General features: G+C 44.0%; 1 protein-coding gene across 1 annotated transcript in view; it reads right to left on the bottom strand.

Annotated features, from left to right (window-relative positions):
• BRINP1 (BMP/retinoic acid inducible neural specific 1) overlaps window positions 1-22,243 on the bottom strand; it is a 179,589-nt gene that overhangs the window by 19,617 nt on the left and 137,729 nt on the right. Inside the window, exons 6-7 of the mRNA XM_061200996.1 lie at window positions 10,644-10,880; window positions 6,068-6,290 (exon numbers count right to left, since the gene is read on the bottom strand). Of these exons, the coding sequence (XP_061056979.1) occupies window positions 6,068-6,290; window positions 10,644-10,880 (460 nt within the window). The remainder of the gene's footprint in view (window positions 1-6,067; window positions 6,291-10,643; window positions 10,881-22,243) is intronic.

The following is a 22,243-nucleotide window of genomic DNA, read 5'->3' as shown; positions in this document are numbered from 1 at the left end:
ATGGGATGAGTTGATGCAGCCAGAAGAGTTGTCATGATGATTAAATGAGGTGAAAGTGTGTAGGACAGTGCCCGGGGCAATAGAAATGCCTTAGAGTGTTGCCTTGAACCGAAACTCAGCCCCATTCTCTTCCTGATGAATTTAATTCCCAGTTCACCCTGCTTGCAGAGCCCCCTTTCACAGAGCACTCAGAGTTTACACAGTGCTGGCAGACATACCGGCTCAGGTGAGCCAGATAGAGACCCTCTGAGGCAGGAAGAAGAAATTATGCTGCCCATTTTACAGATGAGAAAACCAAGGTTCAGAAAGTCTAGTAATAGTAGTGACCAAACTCAAAGCCCACTTCCCAGTCTTTCCGCCTTTTTAACTGCAAAACATAAGGATATCCTGGTAGCGAAACAATCCACAGGAACCTTCCCTGTGGGTCCCGCCTTTCCTTGACCTGTCTAACTGAAGTACTGTGGTCTGACTCTAGGGCCAGCTCCTGCACAAGCTAAAAGAAATCCACCACAGCATCCCTGGGACCTCCCAAATTACCTAATACGTGATGGAAATCCAATCTGGTTGGGTGTTGAATTCCCCATTGGCAGGTGTGGTCTGGAATTAGTCCTGCTACCATCATCCCAACAAGCACTGACCCTTGGGGGTGGGATGGGTCTTATTTATCTTAATGCTTCCAGAGCCCCACACAGAGTAAGTTCTCAGGAACTCCTTGCTAAGTTGACCTGCACTGAAGCTGACCTCTTCTCTGTACTTACAGGGGCTGTGTCTGATGTGTCTGCCTGGGCTCCAGAGTTGATTCAGGGTTCTACAACTGGTGCCATTTCTTGAATCTCAGCACACTACATTAGGGTCTATAAAACTCTACTCCTGGTCTATCATCACCCACATGACCTCGAGGAGCTAACCCTGCCTGTGACATCATCATACACTCACACCAAGGTGCCCCAACCAAGCACAGCCGTCTCTCCTGCCTCTGCTCACCTCCTAGAGCCTGCACAGGGCTCTTGACCACCACACTCACCCATGGAGTCAGCAAGACCATTGCAATCCTGCTGCTTATCTGCCCTGTGACCTTGGACAAATTAATTCCATCTTTGCCTCGTCAGTTTCCTCACCTATAAAACAAATCCAATCGCATCAACTTCATAGAGATAATGTGAAGATTAGATGAAAAAAATATACGTCATCATTATCATCAACACTCAGACTCACTGAATATTACTGTGGGCTAAGCAATTTGTATGCAAAAATCAGTGCCTGGTAAAAATAAGAAAAATAGCTTAACATGTGTTGAGTGTTTTCTATGTGCCAGGCCCTGTTCTAAACAGTTTATGTGGGTTCAAGCATTTAATCCTCAAAACAACCTTATGAAATTGGCACCATTATTAGCCTCATTTTATAGATGAGAAAATTGAGGCTCAAAGGAGGTAGTAACTTCCCCAGGGTTATAAGGTGAGCAGGCAATAAATCTGGGATTTGAACCCAGGCAGTCTGACTCCAGAATCTTTACACGTAGCCAGCTCTATTGCCTGTTATAATAGCTGCTCAGTTAAGTGTTTGTTTGTTATTGCTCTGTGATTGTGATTATTATTATCATTCATCTTATTTGCCCTACATATAGGATAGTCACCTCTACCTCCAATTATACTCAATTTATCCTGTGGTGCTTAATGTCCAAAAAGATTCCCTCTGCCCCCAGTGACCTACACCTCCTAGTATTCACCCACTTGAATCTGGGCTGGGCTTTTGGCCAATAGAATATGGTGGAAGTGATACTCTCTGACTTCCAAAGCTAAGCTGTAAGAAGCCTTACCGTTTCCTTTTAGTCTCAGGAGGCTGTCGTGTTTCAAGAAGCCCAGGCCACCTGGAGAGGGTACGTGTAGAGCCAGCATCCTGCCAGCCCTGGGAGTGAGCCATCTTGGACGTCCAGTCAAGGCCCCCTGTGACCCCAGCCCCAGACAACCCGAGGGAGCCCCAGCTGTGCCCAGTCAGTCTACAGAATCCTGAGAGTTGATAATAAGTGTTGTTTTGAGCCCAGAAGTCTTGGGTGAATTGTTTGGCAACAACTGATAACCAGAACCCCCTTTTGCCGTCTAGCTCGATATTAAAGTTCCAGTATGCCTTCAAACCAATTATCTATATTTGACTTCTCACTAGATTTTATAGGTAAACACCTCTTTGAAGTAACCATAAAATAATATTTATTGCCCTTGGGTACATTACTAAACTGTCTGTGCCTCAGTTCCCTTATCTGTAGAGTAGAAATAGTAAGATACTAAGAGTGCCTAGTTCGTAACGTTGCAGTGAGGGGGAAGTGAGTTCATTCATATGAGATGCTTAGAACACTGCCTGATCTTTCGAATCCATATACAGGTGTCCCCTGCTTTTCAAAAGTTTGCTTTATGCCACTTTCCTTTTACAAAAGATCTTACAAGAGACATGTTTTCATTAACCTAAAGAAATCCAAAGATTTTAGCTTTTATGAAAAAAGGAAATTGCTTCTTTGCTTTATGGCATTTCAGTTTATGAAAGGTTTCACAGAAAAGCTCTATTTTCGGGTAGCGGGGGCAACCTGCACTAAGTGACAACTCTCTATTAACTGAGTCAGGCTTTTTGAATTTTAAAATCTTAATCCTCATACTTAATCTGAAGGCTAGCGTAACTATCCCACGTTGCAAATGAGGTGCAGGGACTTACATAAAGCCTTGTGGCTAGTAAATGGAGCCAGGATTTGGATCCAGTCCGTGTGCTGCTAAGGACCCGGGCTCTTTCCCTCTCCCACCCCTGCCCAACAGTGCCACCCTTCTTGACACAAGTGATGGCATCTGCTTGGTGGACTCAGCCCCCATGGAGCCCAGGACACAGACAAATCGCAGCAGAGCAATTGGTTCATTTGCAAATTCCAGCTTGCTCAGCTCAGGTGGCCCAAGGTCCCCAGTGTTAGCACCTCTGTCTGACACTGCTTCGTGGCAGGGAGGTGCCCTGCCTGCTGGTGTGAGAAACGCTCATTAAAGCCTCTGTTTCAGATGGCAGGAAGCAGCCCACAGCCAGCAAGGAGGTTCAGTTCTCCTGGGAAGGCTTCAGACGAATCAGCACAGAGCTGCATTTCTGTGTCCCCCGCTCCCCCCAGTATCCAATACATACTAAATGACATGCCAAAGTGGAATTCCAGGCACCCTCTCCAGGTGAGTGAAGGAGGGATGTAATGATCAGGGCAAGTTTTCTCATCTCAGGAGGAGAGATGACAACACTGCGAGTTCTTTCTTTGCAGGTCCCAGCGGTGGCAGGATATTTCTAGCTGTCTGTGCCTTGCAGAGGAAGAGCAAATTACAGATGTGGACAGATTTTGCACTCAGAATAGTGAAGCGACCTGCTCACGGTCCACAGCTTGCTAAGGTTAGGGTGTAATCTCATCCAACCCCTGATTCTGTTCCGTGTTCTTCCCGTTACCCGGTTTTGTCCCTCCTTCCTCCCTTCTAAGGCCTGTCCAGCTCCTCTCTCCTCTGGGGCCCTCCTGAGCCTTCCCGAGACCCAGTGTGCCCAATGGTGCTCTATACTCTGTGCCCTGGACACTCTGCTCACCTTTAATAAATGTGTCTTCCCCATGTCTTTGGGCTTCTGGACTTTCCACTTCATTCTCTGGAGTGACAACCAGCAGCACTGACAGGTGCTTTTGTTTAAAGTCTGGTAATGGTTAAGTGTTGTTACTCTTTTGCCCAGGTGCACAGCCAGTGTGCTCAGCCTGGGGACGCACCATTTCTTCACTTAGGGATCTGATCAAAAGCCACTTCTTGTGGTGTCTAGGCTCAATTGTATCCCCCCAAAATCCATACATTCAAGTCCTCACCCGCAGTATCTCCGAATGTGACTCTATTTGGAGATAAGGTCTTTAAAGAGGTAATTAAGTTAAAATGAGGTCATTGAGGTGAGCCCTATCCCAATAGGACTGGTGTCCTTATAAGAAAGGAGGATTAGGACACAGATACACAGAGAGAAAAGACCCTCTGAAGACACAGGGAGAAGATGTCCAGCTACAAGCCAAGGAGAGAGGCCTCAGGAGAAACCAATACCTCAGTCTCAGACTTCCAGGCACCAGAATTGGGAAAAAATGTGTTTCTGTTGTTTAAACCACTCAGTCAGTGGTAGTTAGCTACGGCGGCCCGAGCAAGCTAATTTATGTGGGGAGTTCTTCCTGACTGCCAACAGAACCCCTCCTCACTCCTCCTTTAAGAGACATCTTTCATGGCACTGTTACCGTGTTCACTTCCGAATCTCCCCCAGTGCCCGATGCAGGTCACGTGACTGATGCCCAGTGGGTCTAAATGGAATCCACTTCAGACCCTCACTCATGGTGGCAGTTTGGGCAATTGTCACAGATGACAAGGGAGCTATTTTGTGACTGGGCCCCTTTCCTAGTCCCTGGTTCTGCAGCATTTCAACAAGTAAGCCACCGCTGGCCGAAATTCCATTTGTTTCACAATGATCACAAGCTAGATGAAAAGAAAGGGGCCCCAAGTTGGAGGGAATGGGGAGAACAGAGATGAGCACGGACGAGTGCGAAAGGAGAAGGTTTTATTATGGGAAATAGAAGAAAATCTGCTGACTAACGTGTGGGTTTTAGGTTAATGGGAACTTAAAATAAGGGGCCCTCCATATTGGCTGGTGTAATCAGGAAAGACTTCCTGAAGGAGGCAGCATTTGATCTGAGTCTAGAAAATCGAGAGGAAAATGAGTGCTTGGGTGAGCGTGGTTGGGATAGAGGAGGACTTTTTAAAGAGTTTGGTGCTTTTTAAATTTTGAGTGCATGTAGAGCAGGGTGATTAAGAACACAGTACTTAGAGTCAAAGAGTCGGGGTATCTTGTCTCTTCTTCTTATATCAGCATCGTTGACTTTTGGGGCCAGATCACTGTTTGTTGTGGGGACTGCAGTAGCACTCACATGTGTTATGACACTCAGAAATGTCTTCAGACCTTTCTAAATGTTCCCTGGAGACAAAGCCACCTCCATTGAGAACTACTGACTTACACTGCTGTTTTGGACCAATTCCTTGCCCTCTCTGAGCTTCAGTTTTCTAATCTGTACAATGGGGGTAGCAATTGTGGATAAAATATATGGCTGACACAGAATCTGTAAGTGAAGGTGACTTAGCCTCAGTCTTTTTAAGAGTGGATCTATTTTCATTGAATAAAGTTGAATGTGGAATCCCCAAATATGAAACAGATGAAAGCATCACTGCTCTGGCAGAAGCAGGGTGGATAGACCCCAAGCCTGCCTTCTTGCTCTTCCATGATGCCTTCATGGAAACCCTGGAGACACAAATACAGAAAACCCCCAGATGTAGCTCGTGAATGCCCTGGGAGAGTGGAGTCTGAGAGACTTGGATTTGAATTCTAGCTCCTTCTCTGTGGGTCCCTGAGAGAGTTGATAAACCCTAGGTGCTATGAAGGCATGAGCCCTGTCTGTCTTGTTCACCCCTGTGTTCTCCATCATTCTTCAGAATACCTGGTACATCGAGAGCAGGGCTGGGACTAGGGTGAGGCCAGCGAGGCAGGCAGGCATTTGAGGAGGCACGCCCTCTCAGGTGAGGACCCGGTCCTCGCGTGACCGGGGAGGGAGTGCTTCCTTCATGGTAGGTGCCTCCTTTGCTTCACTCTACTCCGGCCCCTGAGCAAAGGCCCTCAGTCAATAAATTGTTTGATTCATCAATTAACCCAGTTTCTGCACCGTTAAGATGGGGATGCTAAAATCTGCTTTGCCAAGTAATTTTAAAGTTAGATAATACATTTAAGCAACCAGAATAATGTCACATAGCAGTCAGGGCTACTGCTAATTTCCTTCATCTGTCAGATGGATCAGACAGACTACAGAGGCTGAAAGTTCAGGGTATTTTCAGGAAACAGAAATCCAGTGCAGCCAGAGCCAGTAGGGGAGAAGTCAGAGACAATCCAGAAAACTGTGGGTCTGGACCATGCAAGGCCACGAGCTCCGGACACATCTTCTGTAGTGCATGTGCCCCTGCACCAGGTCTGAGCCTGTGGAGGTGGGAGGCGGGCCAGCACTTACCTCTCTCTAGGCAGCTGGTGGTTGGGATTGTGGCGGCAGCGGACGCTGAGGCCGAAGAGCTTGCGGGCAGTGCGCTGGATCTTCTGCCTCTGGGCCTCCGTGGCGCTCTGCAGGAGCTTGTAGCGGTTCTGCAGGTCCCAGTCGTTGCCCCAGTGCTGATGGATGCTCCCAATGGTCAGGAAGTGGTTGCTAGGGAGACGCTTCATGAACGATTTAAACTCATCTAGCAGGAGACAAAGGCCAAGAAGGCGGGCTGAGCATGACACAGCCCCCATCTGAGGCTCAAATGCTTAGCCCCACCCACAAGCAAAGCAGGCGCACAATAAAGCCAACTTGTTGGTGGCCTATAAACATGGCACTAGCCTGCTCCACTCCTAGCAGGCAGCGAAGCGGCCACTGTGTTTTCATTGACGAGTCTTTTACTTTGCTACCGCAGGAGTGAACCTGCATCCCGCATCCTTGCTTCAGACAGGGCTGCCCAAACTTCTGTCATTTGAATGCCAACTTTATGACATTCACATATCACTTGTACTTATATTTACTTGTAACTTATCTTTGAATCAATTAAACCAAATTTTTATCCAATCCAAGTAGAGAATCACTATCAAATGCCCTCGGTAGAACGGGAGCTATAAAAATAAAGCTGTAAAAATAAATATAATGAAAATGATATTAATAAATTCTAGCCAAATGCTGTGGCCTGCTAAATGACCGAACCCCTGTGCCTGCTCTCACTTTGAAATTTAGGGAAGGAGCAAGTGATAGATGTGAAAGGATATTAGCAGCAACTGAGACATTCTCTTTGATGTAATCTTCAGGATCGACAGAGAACTGACGTCGATCACCCTCCCCACTGTGTGCCCCACTCTCATTGGAAGCTGCACGTGTGGACCACCTTACATCAAGTCACATTTTGGGAAACTCCAGCTTAACAGATGGGGACGAACTCTTGGGTCTCCTGGGTGAAGATTTCTGCCTCAGTTTATAATGCTGAGTTTCAGTGTGTCAGCATGTGCTACAAGGTGACACAGCCTTAGAAATTATCTAGGTCAGCTTTCTTGTTCTACATTTGGAGAAACTGAAGCCTCGAGTGGGAATATCATTTTCTGAAGGTAGAACAGTCCATGAGTAACAAGAGACAGGACTAAAACCTGAGCTGTTGTTTTCTGATCCAATACCTCCTACTCAATCCCCCACTCAACTACTGGGAAAATTAAAAAATTAAGGGGTTGATCATTTTGCAGCAAAAAAAGGCTAAATGGTTGGAATATCTATCTATCATCTATCTATCATCTATCTATCTATCTATCTATCTATCTATCTATCTATCTATCTATCTATCTATCTATCATCTAGCTAGCTAGCTATCATCTGTCTATCGATATCTGAAGCTTGATACTTTCCATAAAACCTACAAGGAAATTTCAGGTATATTAGGCATTCTTTTTTTTCTAAAAAATGCCTTCAAAGCTCTCAATAAGCACCAGGGTCAGTCTTAAACATCTACAATATATAAGTGATTTTATAGCAAACGTATGAGGTGGGTGCTTTTAGTGCCCCCTTTTATAGAAACTAAGACACAGAGAAGTTAATTAACTTGCCAAGGTCACACGGCCAGCAAATGGTAGAATTAGAACTCTAGACTGGCTCCGAATCTTATGCTCTTATGTAGCATATTACACTTACTCTCAACACATAAAGAGGATCAGTGAATTGAGAGGAAAAAAACTATATATTTTTTAATATATTAATATCTTTATGTTAAGGTGCTGAAACAGGAGTCTCTGACTCCCCAGGAACCTTGTTACAGACAGTCAGACATGCATGAGTTCAAACTGATTCTTGACCCTTGGATGGCTGTATAAGCATTAGTCTCTCAATGCCTCAGTTTCCCCACCTGTCAATAAGAGCATCTAATTCAAATCTTGAGAGACGCTGTCTGCCTAAATAGCTTTCGATACCCAGAAGGTGCTGAGTGGATGGCTGTGTAAGACTGGGAGGATCACACACGACGGTACTGATGGATTTACTCAGTGGGCTGGCTGGGGGCAGGGGACTGGCCCTAATGACACTGCTGCTTTGGCCAGTCCAGCTCTGCCCGCCCCACAGCTCATCCTGCAGAGGGCTCTGCTGACCTCGGAGGAGATAACAGTCCTTTGAAAGAACCAGAATTTGGGTCAGATACGAACACCTAATTAAAAAGTGAAAATGATTTCATTTTCTTGACTGAAAGTAGAAGGGTTCCCTCCCAATAAAGGAGGCGTAGACCCCCATTTATGTGTGTAAACTAGGTCCTATGTGACCACTAACCCTCAAGCCATGAAGGAATCAATGGCTTTGACCTTTGGCCAGTCATTAATTCCTCCAAATTACTTGGGGCTGAGTCATTAAGGTTATGGGTTGCAAAGGAAAAGGAGGAAAGTACACATGTACAAGCCACATACACGTGTGGATGGATGGCTTTGTTTTCATGGGTACAAACATTTCAAATGGATGAGTGCAGGATATCTAGAGGAAAGGTGTGCTTTTGTGGAGAGACAATCGTGACACAGAAATCATTTCTGGGGCCTTTTCAGCTTACCCTGCAGCCTCTCAGCTTTCTGCATTTCCTCCCCCACCTAGCCACTCAAAGTGGCTTCTCTTCCTTGGGAATAAGGATTCTGTGCTAGGGATCCCTACTACTTGTGCACCCAGCCTACTCCACTCCCCCTGCTTTTTAGCAATCAGTAGAATCTCTTTTCAAAAGCATTTTATCAAATGCTTCTTTTGTTTGAGGCCAAATAATCATCATAATACATTTCCATCATGAACCTCTCCTCTTTCATGGATTCCTAGGATTTTAAATGGACTAATGGGTGCAGGTTCCTAAGGCATCACAGCTCCACTCGATGACCCCGTGAGAGCAGAATCATGGATGCATTCTGCGCTCCCAGAACTGGTGGGGAGCCTAGAGATCATGGAAACCAGTGGTTTTCAAACACAGCGCTCTACAGCTCAGCCTTTATCTGCGGTACACAGTGGCTCCAAGGTAAGATTTTGTTTGATCAAAGGGTTTCTTGGCTAAAGATTTAAATAAATTCAAATATTAAAAACACAAACATGTCCTCTCATTTATCAGATGAGGGAACTGAGGCCTGGGGGTGGGTAAAGTAGAATTAATAAGTTACAAAAGCTGCTATGAGCAGTGGATTTGGAATCAGGCATTCCATTACCAGCGCTGTCATTTACTAACTACGTAACCCAGGGGAAGACACTGGGTCTTGGCACGCTCCCTCCTCTAGAACACAGGAATATCACTACTCACTTTAACTCAATCTATTAATGTTGTAATAGATTTAAGGGATATAAGGTTGTGTTAAAAACAGAAACGCTCTCTACATACGTCCATTTATTTAACAGATCTCTGAGCACATATTAAATGCCAAGTATCTACTTGGCATCTCTTTTTGGAAGTCTCAAGAGTTCCCAAGCTTTTCATGTCCAAAACTGAGTATACAGTCTTCTTTCCAAACCTTCCAGGGTGTTCTAGCTCTGTGAATGGTACCAGCATCCATCAGATTGCCTAGCAAGCATACCTAAAAATAGTCCTTGGAGCTCACCTCAACACCCGTCCCTTCAACTCTCAGAGTCAATCTACCATCAAGCCCTGCTAATTGTTCCTTCTAAATACCTCAGCGCCTCTGCACGTTTCCCATTTTTACTACCTATACAACCCCTGTAACTCACATGGCAACCATCTCTCTCCCAGGCGCCTCCCACTGGCCCACCTGCACTGACCCTCTGGTCTCTGCACACACTCAGGTACTGAGACTCTCCCTCGAGGTGGCCTCTCCTGACTCCCTGGCCATACTGCCCTCCAACGCCATGAGATTTGCTCACAGGAGCTCCTCGTTCCTTACACACATATGATTAGCATGTCACTATTCTCTGCAGGGTTACATGATCAGTGCCTGGATTGCCCATTAACTAGAAGCTCCACGAGGCAAATATCCAACTTTGCGCCTCACCTACTTTATGGCCTCGGGTGACTGATGCTCCTCCCCTGAAATTCATTTTTCTCAACCACAAAAACAGGAAATAGCTAAGTTACCTGAAAAGTGACTTCCAGCTATGAAAGTCTGTGAATTCGTTGGATATCTATAGCAATATCTACCTATGTATGTACCTATATATAGATATATACATACCCATATTTACACATATATGTGTGTTCATTTATTTAGGGAGAAGGTACACACACACACACACACAGACTCAGGAATCAATACAACTAGCTTTGACTCCCCTCTCCAGAGGTTTCCTATGTGCTATGACGCATTATTCTCTCTGTCGTCTGGGTACCACAGAAGCAATACATTATAGGACCACAAACCTGATTATGTTATTCAGTATTCCACTCGCTGGAGATTTACTGAGTGCCTACTCTTTGATGGCTACTGGGATGGCTCTGGACCCTCCAACGTGAAAGACTTGGCGGGGTCACTGAATGTTCCCCTCAGCCATACTAATTCCAGTGAGATCATTTTCTCGACTTGGCATGGCACCATTCATGCAGTAGTAGCATTAGGCTCTCTACCTGAATTCTCCAGGTCCTTGTAAGCTTCGGCCCAAGACTTGGCCATGTTGGCCAGTGTGTACTCCATGATCTGGATGTCGGTGATGGGGCAGTTGCACTGCGGAAACTCCTCGGCACACTGGCATCTACACTGGCTGTTCTGGCACACGTATTCCCCCTCACCGTTGCACATGATGTAGCTCAAGGCTGATTGGACAAATTTCTCTTGCAGATACTGAGGGAAGATGATCTGAAGACCTGATTGAGAATAGCAAGGAGGGGAAAAGGAAAGGTTAGAAAAGGTGTTTCATTAACAGTTTTGAGAGGTGATGCGTAAGACTCCGAAGTTGCTAGCTTTCTCTTTGTGTATTGTAACCAAACTATTTCTGGGCCTGCCTAGATCCACACAGGGCATAATTGGCGAGGCCTCCAGTTGCCTTGCTTCTAGTTAAACTTCTCAGGTCATGAGCTTGGCCATCTCTGCACTGCATACTCTATTCCGTGGTATTAGGACTGAAGCTAGAGCCAGATCTGTTAATATACCTTTTCCATTTTGGGAGAAAACCCTTATTGAAAGCACAAGATTGCTGTTTATTTTTCCTTATTTCCTTCTTTTCTTTCCTTTTCCTTTCATCTAATATTTATGAACCCTATTTATGAAGCACAAGTCCTGAGCTAGGCACTAGGTCTATAGAGATAAAAAAGACATGATCTTTGCCCTTGGGGAGTTTATAATATAATCAGCAGGGGTAGACATGGACACACATCATCATAACATAGCTTTACAGACCCAGAGCAGAGGCGGCCGTACGAGGTAACTGGACAGCAGAAGGCTGCAAGTAGCATTGCTGGGATAGCAGGGAAACTTTTGTAGAGGAGATGATATTTGGGCTGGTTGAAAAGTGAATAAGAGATCATTATGTAAAAAAGAACAGGAAGCATACTCTAAAGAGAGGGGTAGCAAGAACTAAGACTTAACATGTCTGGGAGTTGCTGGTGAATGAAATGAATTTGATGGGTGGGGTTGCAGTGCTGGAGGAGAACGGGTTTTAGAAAAGGGCAGATGCCAGAGTGTGAAGGTCGTTATTATATGCTAAGGAACTAGGACTCCATCGTGTGAATAATGGGAATACTTTGGTAGTTTCCTGGGTAAGAATGATATAAATAGAATTATATAATTTAACAGGACCACAGTATCACTCACACATACACATAAATATCAGTGGAAAATGGCATCAAATTAAATTAATTATCTCTTCTTTGCTTAAAAATGAAGAAGGCAAAGCCCACCAAGAGGAAATGAGTAGCTCATGGTTATAAGATGAGTACTGTTGACCACATCTCATGATTTTTTCTCTATACTTGACTAATCAAAGTCCTAAGCCAGAGGGCCAATGATGGAGAAGGATTTATCTGGGCATGAACACGACTCTTGTACCTATGAAATGTCAGCACAGCAGGCCATCGCCTATGGTGCCCAGAAAAAAGGACAACTCTGGGCTAAATTCATTAATTCAAGCACTTTTGCCTGGAACATTTCTCTCCACCTCATTTGGAGCTGCCAACAGTTTTTGCCACCAATGGATATTGGGGTAATGGTTTTACTACCCACTGCGTAAAAGAGAACTGTGCTATTTGGATTAAATTTTTTTCTCATTTCTGCTTCAGGGACATCCCTAATCCTACTCATCAGGGATCTGCTGAATAAACTCAGCACTTCTTTCACTCTTGACTTCAAAGTTGTGTTTCTAGATTTTTATCTTTGTTTCTCTTGCTTTCAAATTATTAAAAAAAACGAAGCCCATCATTTCAACCTGTCTTCATATGGCAGCTAAAAAAAGACTATTTTCAGAGGGGTCTTGTGAAAAAGAAGACTGTGCTTCTAGTATGCCTTCTGGTAGGAAACCATAACACAGTAGTTAAGAGCTGGGCATTACTAGAGTCAGGCTTCTCTACTGACTACCTAAGTCATCTCAAGTTAGTTAGTCAACCTCTCAAAGGCTCCACTTTCTCTTCTCTAAAATGGAGATACTTTTAGTACCTACATCAGAGGGTTACTGAGAGAGCTAAGTGAAATAATTCTTGAGAATTGTCTAGAACAAGTCCCTGATGCATAGCAAACAAACAAATGTGATTTATTCCTATTTTTGATGATGATGATGATAGAGATGCCATTTCTCTGATTAAAATTTTTTTAAAAGTTTCAACAGAAACTTCAGGATAAACAAAGGAACAATAGCTGTGAGTATCTAATCAGAAGAAGAAAATATCCAGAAGGCAGTGTTTGGGTATTTGGAGAGCTTCCACAAAAAAGTGGGGTTTAGAATTATGTGTTTGTTGAACCAGCACTGTGGGAGGGCTATTCGGAAGGGTGGATCCTTTGTCAACATGCACGGAAGACGTTCTAACAGACAGAGCTGAACAGCCCGGGGCGCTGATCCACCGCAAGGCTGGGTGAGTGCCACCCCAGTGGGCAGAGGGTCCAAATGAGTGAGTCACTGCTCAGAAGGGCTCCTGTACGGAGGGGTATGATGCAAATACCAAAAGGTAGAGCAAACCAAATCAAGCAGTAAAGTCCTTCTAAACCAAGTCTCTAATTCTTTCAGAGTATGCATTATTGAGTCACTTTATCTGTAACACCATTTTCACTTCCAAAGCAAAATTTATTTTTAGCTGATCCCAATCCCCTATAGGCATGAGTCTATGGATTGGGGTTAAGTTTCTGTTGCTTAAAGAAACTCTACAGACTATACTCTCCGTCCTACTTTTCTAGCTTTCTCATCATTTTCTTTCTCCCCCTTTGTAGGGGATAAAATATTCTATTCTTGGTCCCAGCCCGAAAGGAATTTGGGGAGAGCATTTTTCAAAAATTGCATTAAATCATTTCTCCGTCTGGCAAGGATACAAAAGGCAGTATTACCTACCCCATTTAATGCAACTGAAAACAGATGAAGTTTGGGGTTGGGGGGTTTCTGGGAGCAGCTGAAACAGAAAACTGGTTGCTCTTTAAAAATGGAAACCCAGAACCTGCCAAGCTGTCTTTGAGGTGGAATCTCCTGGGCAAATTTGAAAGAGAATAATGAAGACATAGCAATTAAAAAGCACTTTTCTGCAAAATGTCATTACTGTTTAAAGTTACATAACCATTTCTCCAGCAGCGGAGGTTCACATAGCAGTCACCGGCAGTGTCGTCTCCCAATGACCTGTGTCCAACAAAGAGGCCCATTGCTGAGCACCTCCTACATGGGCGCCTGAGTCCTGCCGGCTTCAATGGGAGCCATAAATAATTTGGAGGGGGATTTGGCCTGGGGAACCACAGTTTGAAAGATATACAGCTGCCGGCTGGGGTGGAATCTTCTGTCCCCAGAGTTCCCAAAGATACACACACACACACACACACACACGGAAAGCAAAACTGAGAAAATGGGAGAGAGAAAAAGGCCACCCTTGGTGCCAAGCATATAAATGTGGCCTCACAAAACCCAGGAAGGCAAGAGTTGAAAGTTCCATTTGCACAGCGACTCACCCATGCTAAACATATGGAATCTGCTCCCCCCGCCCAGTCTTGTTACACTTAAAAAAAAAATCTTGTTGTACTTTAAAATGGAACGTTCCACTGTTCCACAGAGGGCACGATGTCAATGTGAGAACCCCCATGTCATCTGCCTTCTCTTTTCCTGATTACTGCCCCATCTTCCTCAGTCCCCCCCTCCTGCCTCACCTTCAACACGCATGTTGCACGATATCTTTTGTATTTTACATACAGGCTCTGTGTGCTGTCACACGAGAGGGTACCTCTATTTCATTGACCGCCTCCTTCCTCTTCTCTCCTAATCCTCTCTTCTTTTTTTTCAGGACACACGGCCATCCTGCCCCTTTTCAGTCCCTCTTTTTGTGCCAGTCTTATTCTTTCTACAGTCTCTGCACTTGTCCTCCCCTGTGCCTAGAATATTTCTTTCCCAGATCTCTGCCTGGCCCACTCATCCTTCCATCCAGACTTGCCCAGACCACCCGAGTTAAAATGTCTCTTCTATTTGCTTCACAGAATTAGTTTCTGAATGAAATTATCTTATTCATTTGTCTTCATTTTTGTTCCATCTCCCCCATTAGACAGTGGGCTTTAGGGGGACAGCCCACTGTCTAATGGGGGAGATGGGCTTTAGGGGGACAGAGGCTTATCTGTCCACGACAAGCCCCCAGAGTGTAACTTAAGGCCAAGCCCGGTGGAGGTTTCAGACTCTCATTTGTTGAATGAAAGAAGCATCCCCTTTCTCATCCCAACTGAAGAGAAAGTTGTCCCTAAAACCTTTGAGGCCATTAGAATTGAGGACATGTCCATAGCTCCACAACTATAGTAAAAGACTCAGGACTTAATCTGGGAATTCGGACTGAATTCTGAAACACTTGCGGTTCCTTCCACATCTCCAGTGGGCAAGTGTGAAAACTGAGATGAATGCCTGGCTTGGGGCCTCTGTGGTACCTATGGCACAGAATGGCCTCTGGGAATGTCTTAGCCCCTCTGAAACTCAGTTTTCTTGCCTGTGAAGTTAAAAATCCCAATAACCACCTTCCAGGGCTGTTGAAAAGGGTAAATGAGGGGAGAAAAGGCATAAACAGCACTTTAGCAAACACCTGACTCTTATGGGCTGAATGTTTGTGTCCCTCCCACCCCAATTTCATATGTTGAAACCCTAACCCTGCCCCCCCTTGTGATGGCATTAAGAGGTGGGGCCTTTGGGAGATGATTAGGTTTAGATGAGGTCATGAAGGTGGGGTCTCCATGATGGGATTAGTGCCCTTATAGGAAGAGGAAGAGACGGGAAGGCATGCACGCTTGCCTCTCTCTCTCTTCCTCCCTCTCTCCCTCTCCCTCTCCATCTCTCCCTCTCTCTCTCCCTCTCCCCCTCCTTCCCTCCTTCCCTCCCTGAGCACACACTAAGAAAAGGCCATGTGAGCACACAGTGAGAAAGCAGCTGTCTACAAGCCAGGAATGTGCCTTAATCGGACACTGAATCTGTCGGCACCTTGACCTTAGACTTCCCAGCCTCCAGAATGGTAAGAAATAATGTCTTTTGCTCAAACCACCCAATCTATGGTATTTTGTTATAATTAAGTGTTCAATAAATGTTAGCTTCCTCCATTTACACCCTATTAGAACATAATCCATTACCTAGACCAAACTTGAGCCCTTCTTGGAAAAAGCCTTCTTGAGTAGCCCCATTTGGGCTAGTAGGAAACATGCCAAGAGTGCATTTTGCCTTAATAGCATTATAGTAATTATTGTAGGTGTTTATTATTATCGTTCCATTGTTTGTACTTCAATGATTTTTCCTTCCTTCCTTCCCTCCCTCCCTCCTTTCCTTCCTTCCCTTCTCCCTTCCATCTATCTTCTTTTTCTCTCCATCTCTCCTCCCTTCTTTCCACACATATTGCTTAAGCTCTACTGGGTGGCAGGCACTGTGCCATGGATACCAGGGTGAATAAAGCAGGCAACTCCCTGCTCTCGCTGACCTCACAGTTAAGGAAGGAGACGGACCTGTAAACAAGCTGCTTGGATGCAGTAAGACCAGTGCTTTAGCAGAAGCACAGGATTGCTTGGGGAACACACGGGAAGAATACCTAGCCCAGCATGGAGTAGGGGTGGTCAAAGACTCTCTTCTAGAGGAAGCAGCATTTAGGCTGAGACCCAACGGATTAACAGGAGTTAGGGGATGGGAGATCCACAGGAAGACTGTTCTAGAAAGTGGAAACAGCATGTGCAAAGGCCTTAGGAAATATTACTCTTTCCAACTAAGAACCAACTTAGCCATCACCTTTCTTTCTGATTAAGGTTCATCTTCTTTTGTTTGTTCGTTTACTTCCAAGTTCCCTAGAGAAGAACAACTTCTGGCACCTCAGAGAAGATCACAACTCTGAAGGGAAGAATGACACAGAGCAGAGATCTGTCAGCTCATTAGAGGAACAGCACTTCTTACAACAACAAAGGTCAAGGATCCTGGTCTCTTACAGGCAGGGAGTGAACCTGAGATTCAGAAAAAGGAAAGGTGGCTCACTGTGCTGCTGAGTTTCAACCATTGGGGGGTGCTAAAGTAACAGAACTTTCAGGGTAACCTTACATTGGATCCCTGGAGACCTTTGAGGACATTGTCAATATTGCTGTGTAAAGCAGGCACCTGGTTCAGGTGACTGTGCTCAGTGAGCTAGGGAACATTTAATGTCTGGAAAAGAGGACACTATCAACAAAAGCCAAGGTGCTCCTGAGATCTGGAGATTATAATCCAACCTTCATCCCTGACCCTGCTCCTGCTCCTTTGCTGACAGGAACTCTTAGCCTCTCTCTCCTTCCTTCAACAAGCAGTACCTGAGGAACTGCTGGAGGAGATGTTTCCTACCTTCTAAGGACACAGAAGTGCTACCTGGAGATTCAAAACTAAAGTTCAGAATCCAAGAGACAAAAGCCTTAACTGATGATTAAAACATAAAAAAGTTGCATGATGTCTGGTAAACAGTAGGTGTTTCATAAATATATTTCAAATATTGAATAAGTCAGTGATCTATTATGAAGATGAAAGAAAATAAGCCTGGGCACGATAATTATGGAAGACTTTGTGATGTGCGTAGGATGTGGGTAGAGTCTTGAGACACGAGCCTGGTCTCAGTAGATAAAGAAGGGCATCCCCAGCGTTCCATGGAGAAGGCATACGCTGCACAAAGTTGGGTCAGTGTGTGCATACCTTGTATCAATCTAAGTCTTGTTCAAGGCAAGAGCTCTATATCTTCCTTTTGTTTCCCTCAGCTTTGTTTTATTTTATTCTATATCCTAATTACCTAACATAGTAATATTTTTGATGGATTTGCTCTTTTCTGACCTATTTCATTAAACATTAAATGCACGCTCTCTTACAGTGCTAAGAGGAAGAGGGAAAAATACAGGTTCTGTTTTGGTTGAGTATAAATATTTTTCTATCCTGTTCTTGCACCAGAATGGGGCCCCCTGTAGATCTCTCTGAGCCCTATAGGAGTCCCAGCTGTTGTCTTGTACCTGCTAAGTTCTGCTTGTCAAATTCTGCCCATTTCTGAAAAGCACGAGGTGAGGAGAACGACAACGAAGACTGTACCTTCCACAAAAAGTCAGCCTGACCCCCTTCCTGTGAAAGCCCAGGGATTTCAGACGGGCAGATAAAGGACTTTATGGTTCCAGCAGTCATTCTGAACCTCAGTGTAATGAAGGCATGCAGGTCAATTTCCCATCTGTTTGTGCTTCTATTGCCGTGAATTACAGTATCTATCGCTGACAGCTCATTGGAGTGGAATGGAAATAAGACGATAATTCACCGGGTGAAACTGTGCAGAAAGGGCAAAAAGGCTATGATCTCATTCAGAAGCTCAGCCCTGTCTCCATGACGGGTCATTTGCACTCCGGGAAATGAAGACAGGCAGCTACCTGGGGGGAAAAGTGGGTGGGTTCTGGCTCCCCCTTCTGGATAGAGTAACCTTTTGTTTTCCCAGGTATCATCATCTATCCTGTGGGATCTTGAGGAGTAGACATGGAACTCTTGGAGGAAAAATACAGGGAAACGATATTCTGCACAATAAAATGAAAACCTTTTTAACTGGCAGAAGTTTTGAGGGGTGAAACAGGTTGCCTTAGTAGGTAGAGGGCTGCTCATCACTGGCAGTATAGAAAGGTGACCCTGTAGGGATGCTCCAAAGAACCTATTAATGCATATTCAGTGCCCCTCCCTGCAGTGTCCTGCCTTTGAAAAAATTACACACTCCTACCCTCTGAACTCAGATAGGTTCCCATGACATGTTTTGGTTAATGAAATGTGCAAGTGATGTTTGCAACTTCCAAAACGAAGCTATGAGAACCAACATGTGGATCCATTGGGTTCTCTTTTCCCATCACCACAAGAACAGCAATGTTCTATCTAGAGGCCACCGCTGTTCTCCAGATAAATGCCTTCTTCATTCTGTGAAGCAGAATCACAATTGACTTGTGATGATGTAGCATCAGTAAGAAATGAGTATTTACATTTGCCAACCACTGAGATTCAGGGATTGTTTGTTAGCACAACATAACCTAGCCTATACTGATGGATACAGGAAGTGGCAAACTGGGGCCCATGGGCCTATTTTCACAAATTAATTCTATTGGAATGCAACCACACAGATTGAAGTATTGTTTACAGCTGCTTTCACATTACAATGGAAGAGCTGGATAGTTGCAACAGAGACTGTGTGTGACCCAAAAAGCCTAAAATATTTACCATCTGGCTCTTTACAGAAAAGTTGGCCTGCCAGTGTACTAGTTGATCATGAAGATTCTTTCAACCTTGATTTTCTGAGTCTATTCTGTGCTGGTCTTATTTCAATTATTAAGCAAACAGGCATCTATTAGGTGCCGGGTACTCTTTCAGGCACTGGCGAAAAGGCAAGGAACTAGAAACAAAATCCTTGCTCTCACGGAACTTACCTTTCAGTGAGGCAGACAATCAGAGGAGGATTTAAACTGGCAAAAGGGAGTGGGGGCAGGGAGACTTCTAAATGACAATTTTAACTTTGAAAAAGAGAATATGGTCTAAACTATGAAATCGCTAACGATAAGGAGGCCAAAATACTTTTTTTCTCCAACATAATTTTAAAATTCAGTTTCATAAAATTGCAACATTAAGATGCCCTTGAAGCTTTAAGAAGAGGCTGAGTCAATTTAAACCTAAGTTTCTTCATAGAATTCATGATAAAAACCAAATGACACCTCTAAGACTCTGTGTCACCTGATCCCTAGATCAGCTGATGTCTGCAGATTCTCTTCTCACCTAACTCCCTTTTTTTGCTACATCCTGTACCACTACCACCTCTGTCCGCCAGATGCGCCAAGTTCTCTTTGTTCAAATTTTGGCTCCAGCTCTTATTAACGGCATGACCTTGGGAAGTTAAAACTAAGAGGCTTAACTTCTCTGATTTTCAGTTTCCTCATTAAAGCTTCCCATGTAGGGTTTTTGTAAAAGTTAAATGAACAATTTTATATCTTGATTGTGGTGGTATCTTGATTACATGATTGGATATGTTTGTCATATTCATAGAACTGTTCACCTCAAAAGGGTGAATTTTTCTGGATGTAAATTATATCTCCATGAATGGGAAAACAAAATCAATTATGTAACCCATGTGAAGCTCTTAGTACGTGGTAGTTATCCAACTAATGTCATTTCCTGTGCTCACCCTGTTTTCTATTGCTTTCTCTGGAAGCCTTTGACAATCTGAGGCATTCTCTCTGTGGGCAACCAAAGCACCTTGCACATACTCAAATTCTAATAGAACACGTATTGCATCATACTATGTGTGTCTATATTCATGTTCCTCCTAGTCTGTGAGCCCCCTGAACGCAAGAGGCAGTACCTCATTCACCCCCCACTTCCTTGTTATCTGGCACATTAGTGGGTACGCAGAAAATGCGTCTGAATGAAGGTGAACTTACTTAGAGAGGATGTGCTTCACAGAGGACCGTGCTTCTCTGTTCTGGGCTGAGCACAGCCCACCTCTCGAGCCATCCCTCATGAGCAGGACCTGTACCACCTTTCCCAACATCATAGCTTGAAACCTGAAGCTACTTTAACTTCAGCTCAATAGTGAAGGGGACAGGTGCTCAGAAACATCGGAGTGAAAAAATGCACAAATTGAAAAAACATCCTAAGAGAACAATGATGCTAAAGGCCTTGACCACTAATTTCAGCACATATTTTGTTTGGGATCCATTGCTACAAATTATGATTCTTGAGAACTATAACTGCCTTTTCATTCTTTCCATGCTATCAAGCACAATACTAGATCACAGTAAGTGTGTAAAAATAAAACTGTTCAATTCAGCCACTCTTAGGAAAGTCCTTTCACTCACCATGTTATTGAGGCAGGCACTGCACTAGATGCTAGAGATACAGTAATGAATAAGACGGTTTCTGACCTCAGGGGGCTCCAGTTGGGTAGGAGAACAAAATTCATAAATGTACAATTAAAATAAAATATACACACGTTTCAGCAAAAAGGAATAAAGAAAAGACCTCTACTTTTGTAAGAGTAGAGGAGTTTGGAATAGTTATTGTGGACAGGATTGAACCCAAGTGAAATTATAGTCCAGCATTTGCCAAGTTGTATAACACAGAATCATAGATCTGCAGATGTAACCAAGATCAAATACATTCAGGAAACTCTGTGTATTTAATCCAGCTCTTGAGACTCCTAATACACATTAGCCCAGTTAAGGCACTGAGAAGTCCTGCAGTAAATAAGTGTGGTTTATGTTATTTAATCCAGTGTTTCAGTATTATTGAGCTTTTGCTACATTTCTGTTTCCTAACAAACAGCCTCCAAATCCCAGTGGTTTACAACCACAAAGGTTTATTTCTTGCTCATGTTTCATGCTGGCTGGGCTTTGGCTCTGCATCAGATGTCTTCTTCTTTTGGATCTATACTGAAGGAGTGGCCTCTCTCAGGTATATGCCATTCTCATAACAGAGGGAAACAAGTAAAAGCCAAGCCAGGCAATGTCTCCTCAAGTGTCTTCTAAGATGAGGCATGCATTATATTCTCTTACATTCCACTGGCCAAAGCAAATCATATGTCCAAGTGCAATGTCAACTAAGTGGGGTGTATACATCTCCCACAGGACAGCATTGCCTGTCACATGCAATGCACTGGTATGTATAATTCTCTCAGGGAAGAGAGCGATGCAATCATGCAACCTACCACAAAATAAACTTATATTTCTACCAAAGCTTATTTTTTAAAATTTAATTGCCATATGATCCAGCAACTCCACTCTTAAGGTATATACTCAAAAGAATTGCACAGAAGTATTCAAATAAAAACTTGAACACACTGTTCATAGAAGCAATATTAACAAAAAGGTGAAGACAACCTAAATGTCCATCAACTTACGAATGGATAAACAAAATGTGGTCTATCCACACAATGCAATCTTAACTCAGTCATAAAAGAATGAAGTACTGTTACATGCTACAACATAGATGAACCCTGAAAACATTTTGTTACATCAAAGATGCCAGAAACACACACACAAAAAACATATTGTATGATTTCAATTATATGAAATGTCCAGAATAGGCAAGTCCCTAGAGACAGAAAGCAGATTAGTAGTTGTCTGGGGCTGGAGGGAGTGGGGAATGGGAAATTACTGCTTAATGAATATGGAATTTCCATTTGGGATGGTGAGAAAGTTCTGGAACTAGATAGTGATGACAGTTGCACAACACTGTGAATATACTCAATGCCCCTGAATTGTGGATTTTAAAATGTTTAAAACATTAAACTTTGTGTGATATATATATATATATATATATTTTTTTTTAAGTATTTGTTTATTTATTTATTTGGGTCTTCGTTGGGTCTTCGTTTCTGTGCGAGGGCTTTCTCTAATTGTGGCAAGAGGGGGCCACTCTTCATCATGGTGCGCGGGCCTCTCACTATCGCGGCCTCTCTTGTTGCGGAGCACAGGCTCCAGACGCGCAGGCTCAGTAATTGTGGCTCACGGGCCCAGCTGCTCCGCGGCACGTGGGATCTTCCCAGACCAGGGCTCGAACCCGTGTCCCCTGCATTGGCAG

This window comes from Eubalaena glacialis, chromosome 9 (assembly GCF_028564815.1).
Source record: "Eubalaena glacialis isolate mEubGla1 chromosome 9, mEubGla1.1.hap2.+ XY, whole genome shotgun sequence".
Taxonomy (NCBI): Eukaryota; Metazoa; Chordata; class Mammalia; order Artiodactyla; family Balaenidae; genus Eubalaena; species Eubalaena glacialis.
The sequence above is the reverse complement of the archived record's forward strand: the minus strand, read 5'-3'. Positions and strand labels throughout refer to the sequence as shown.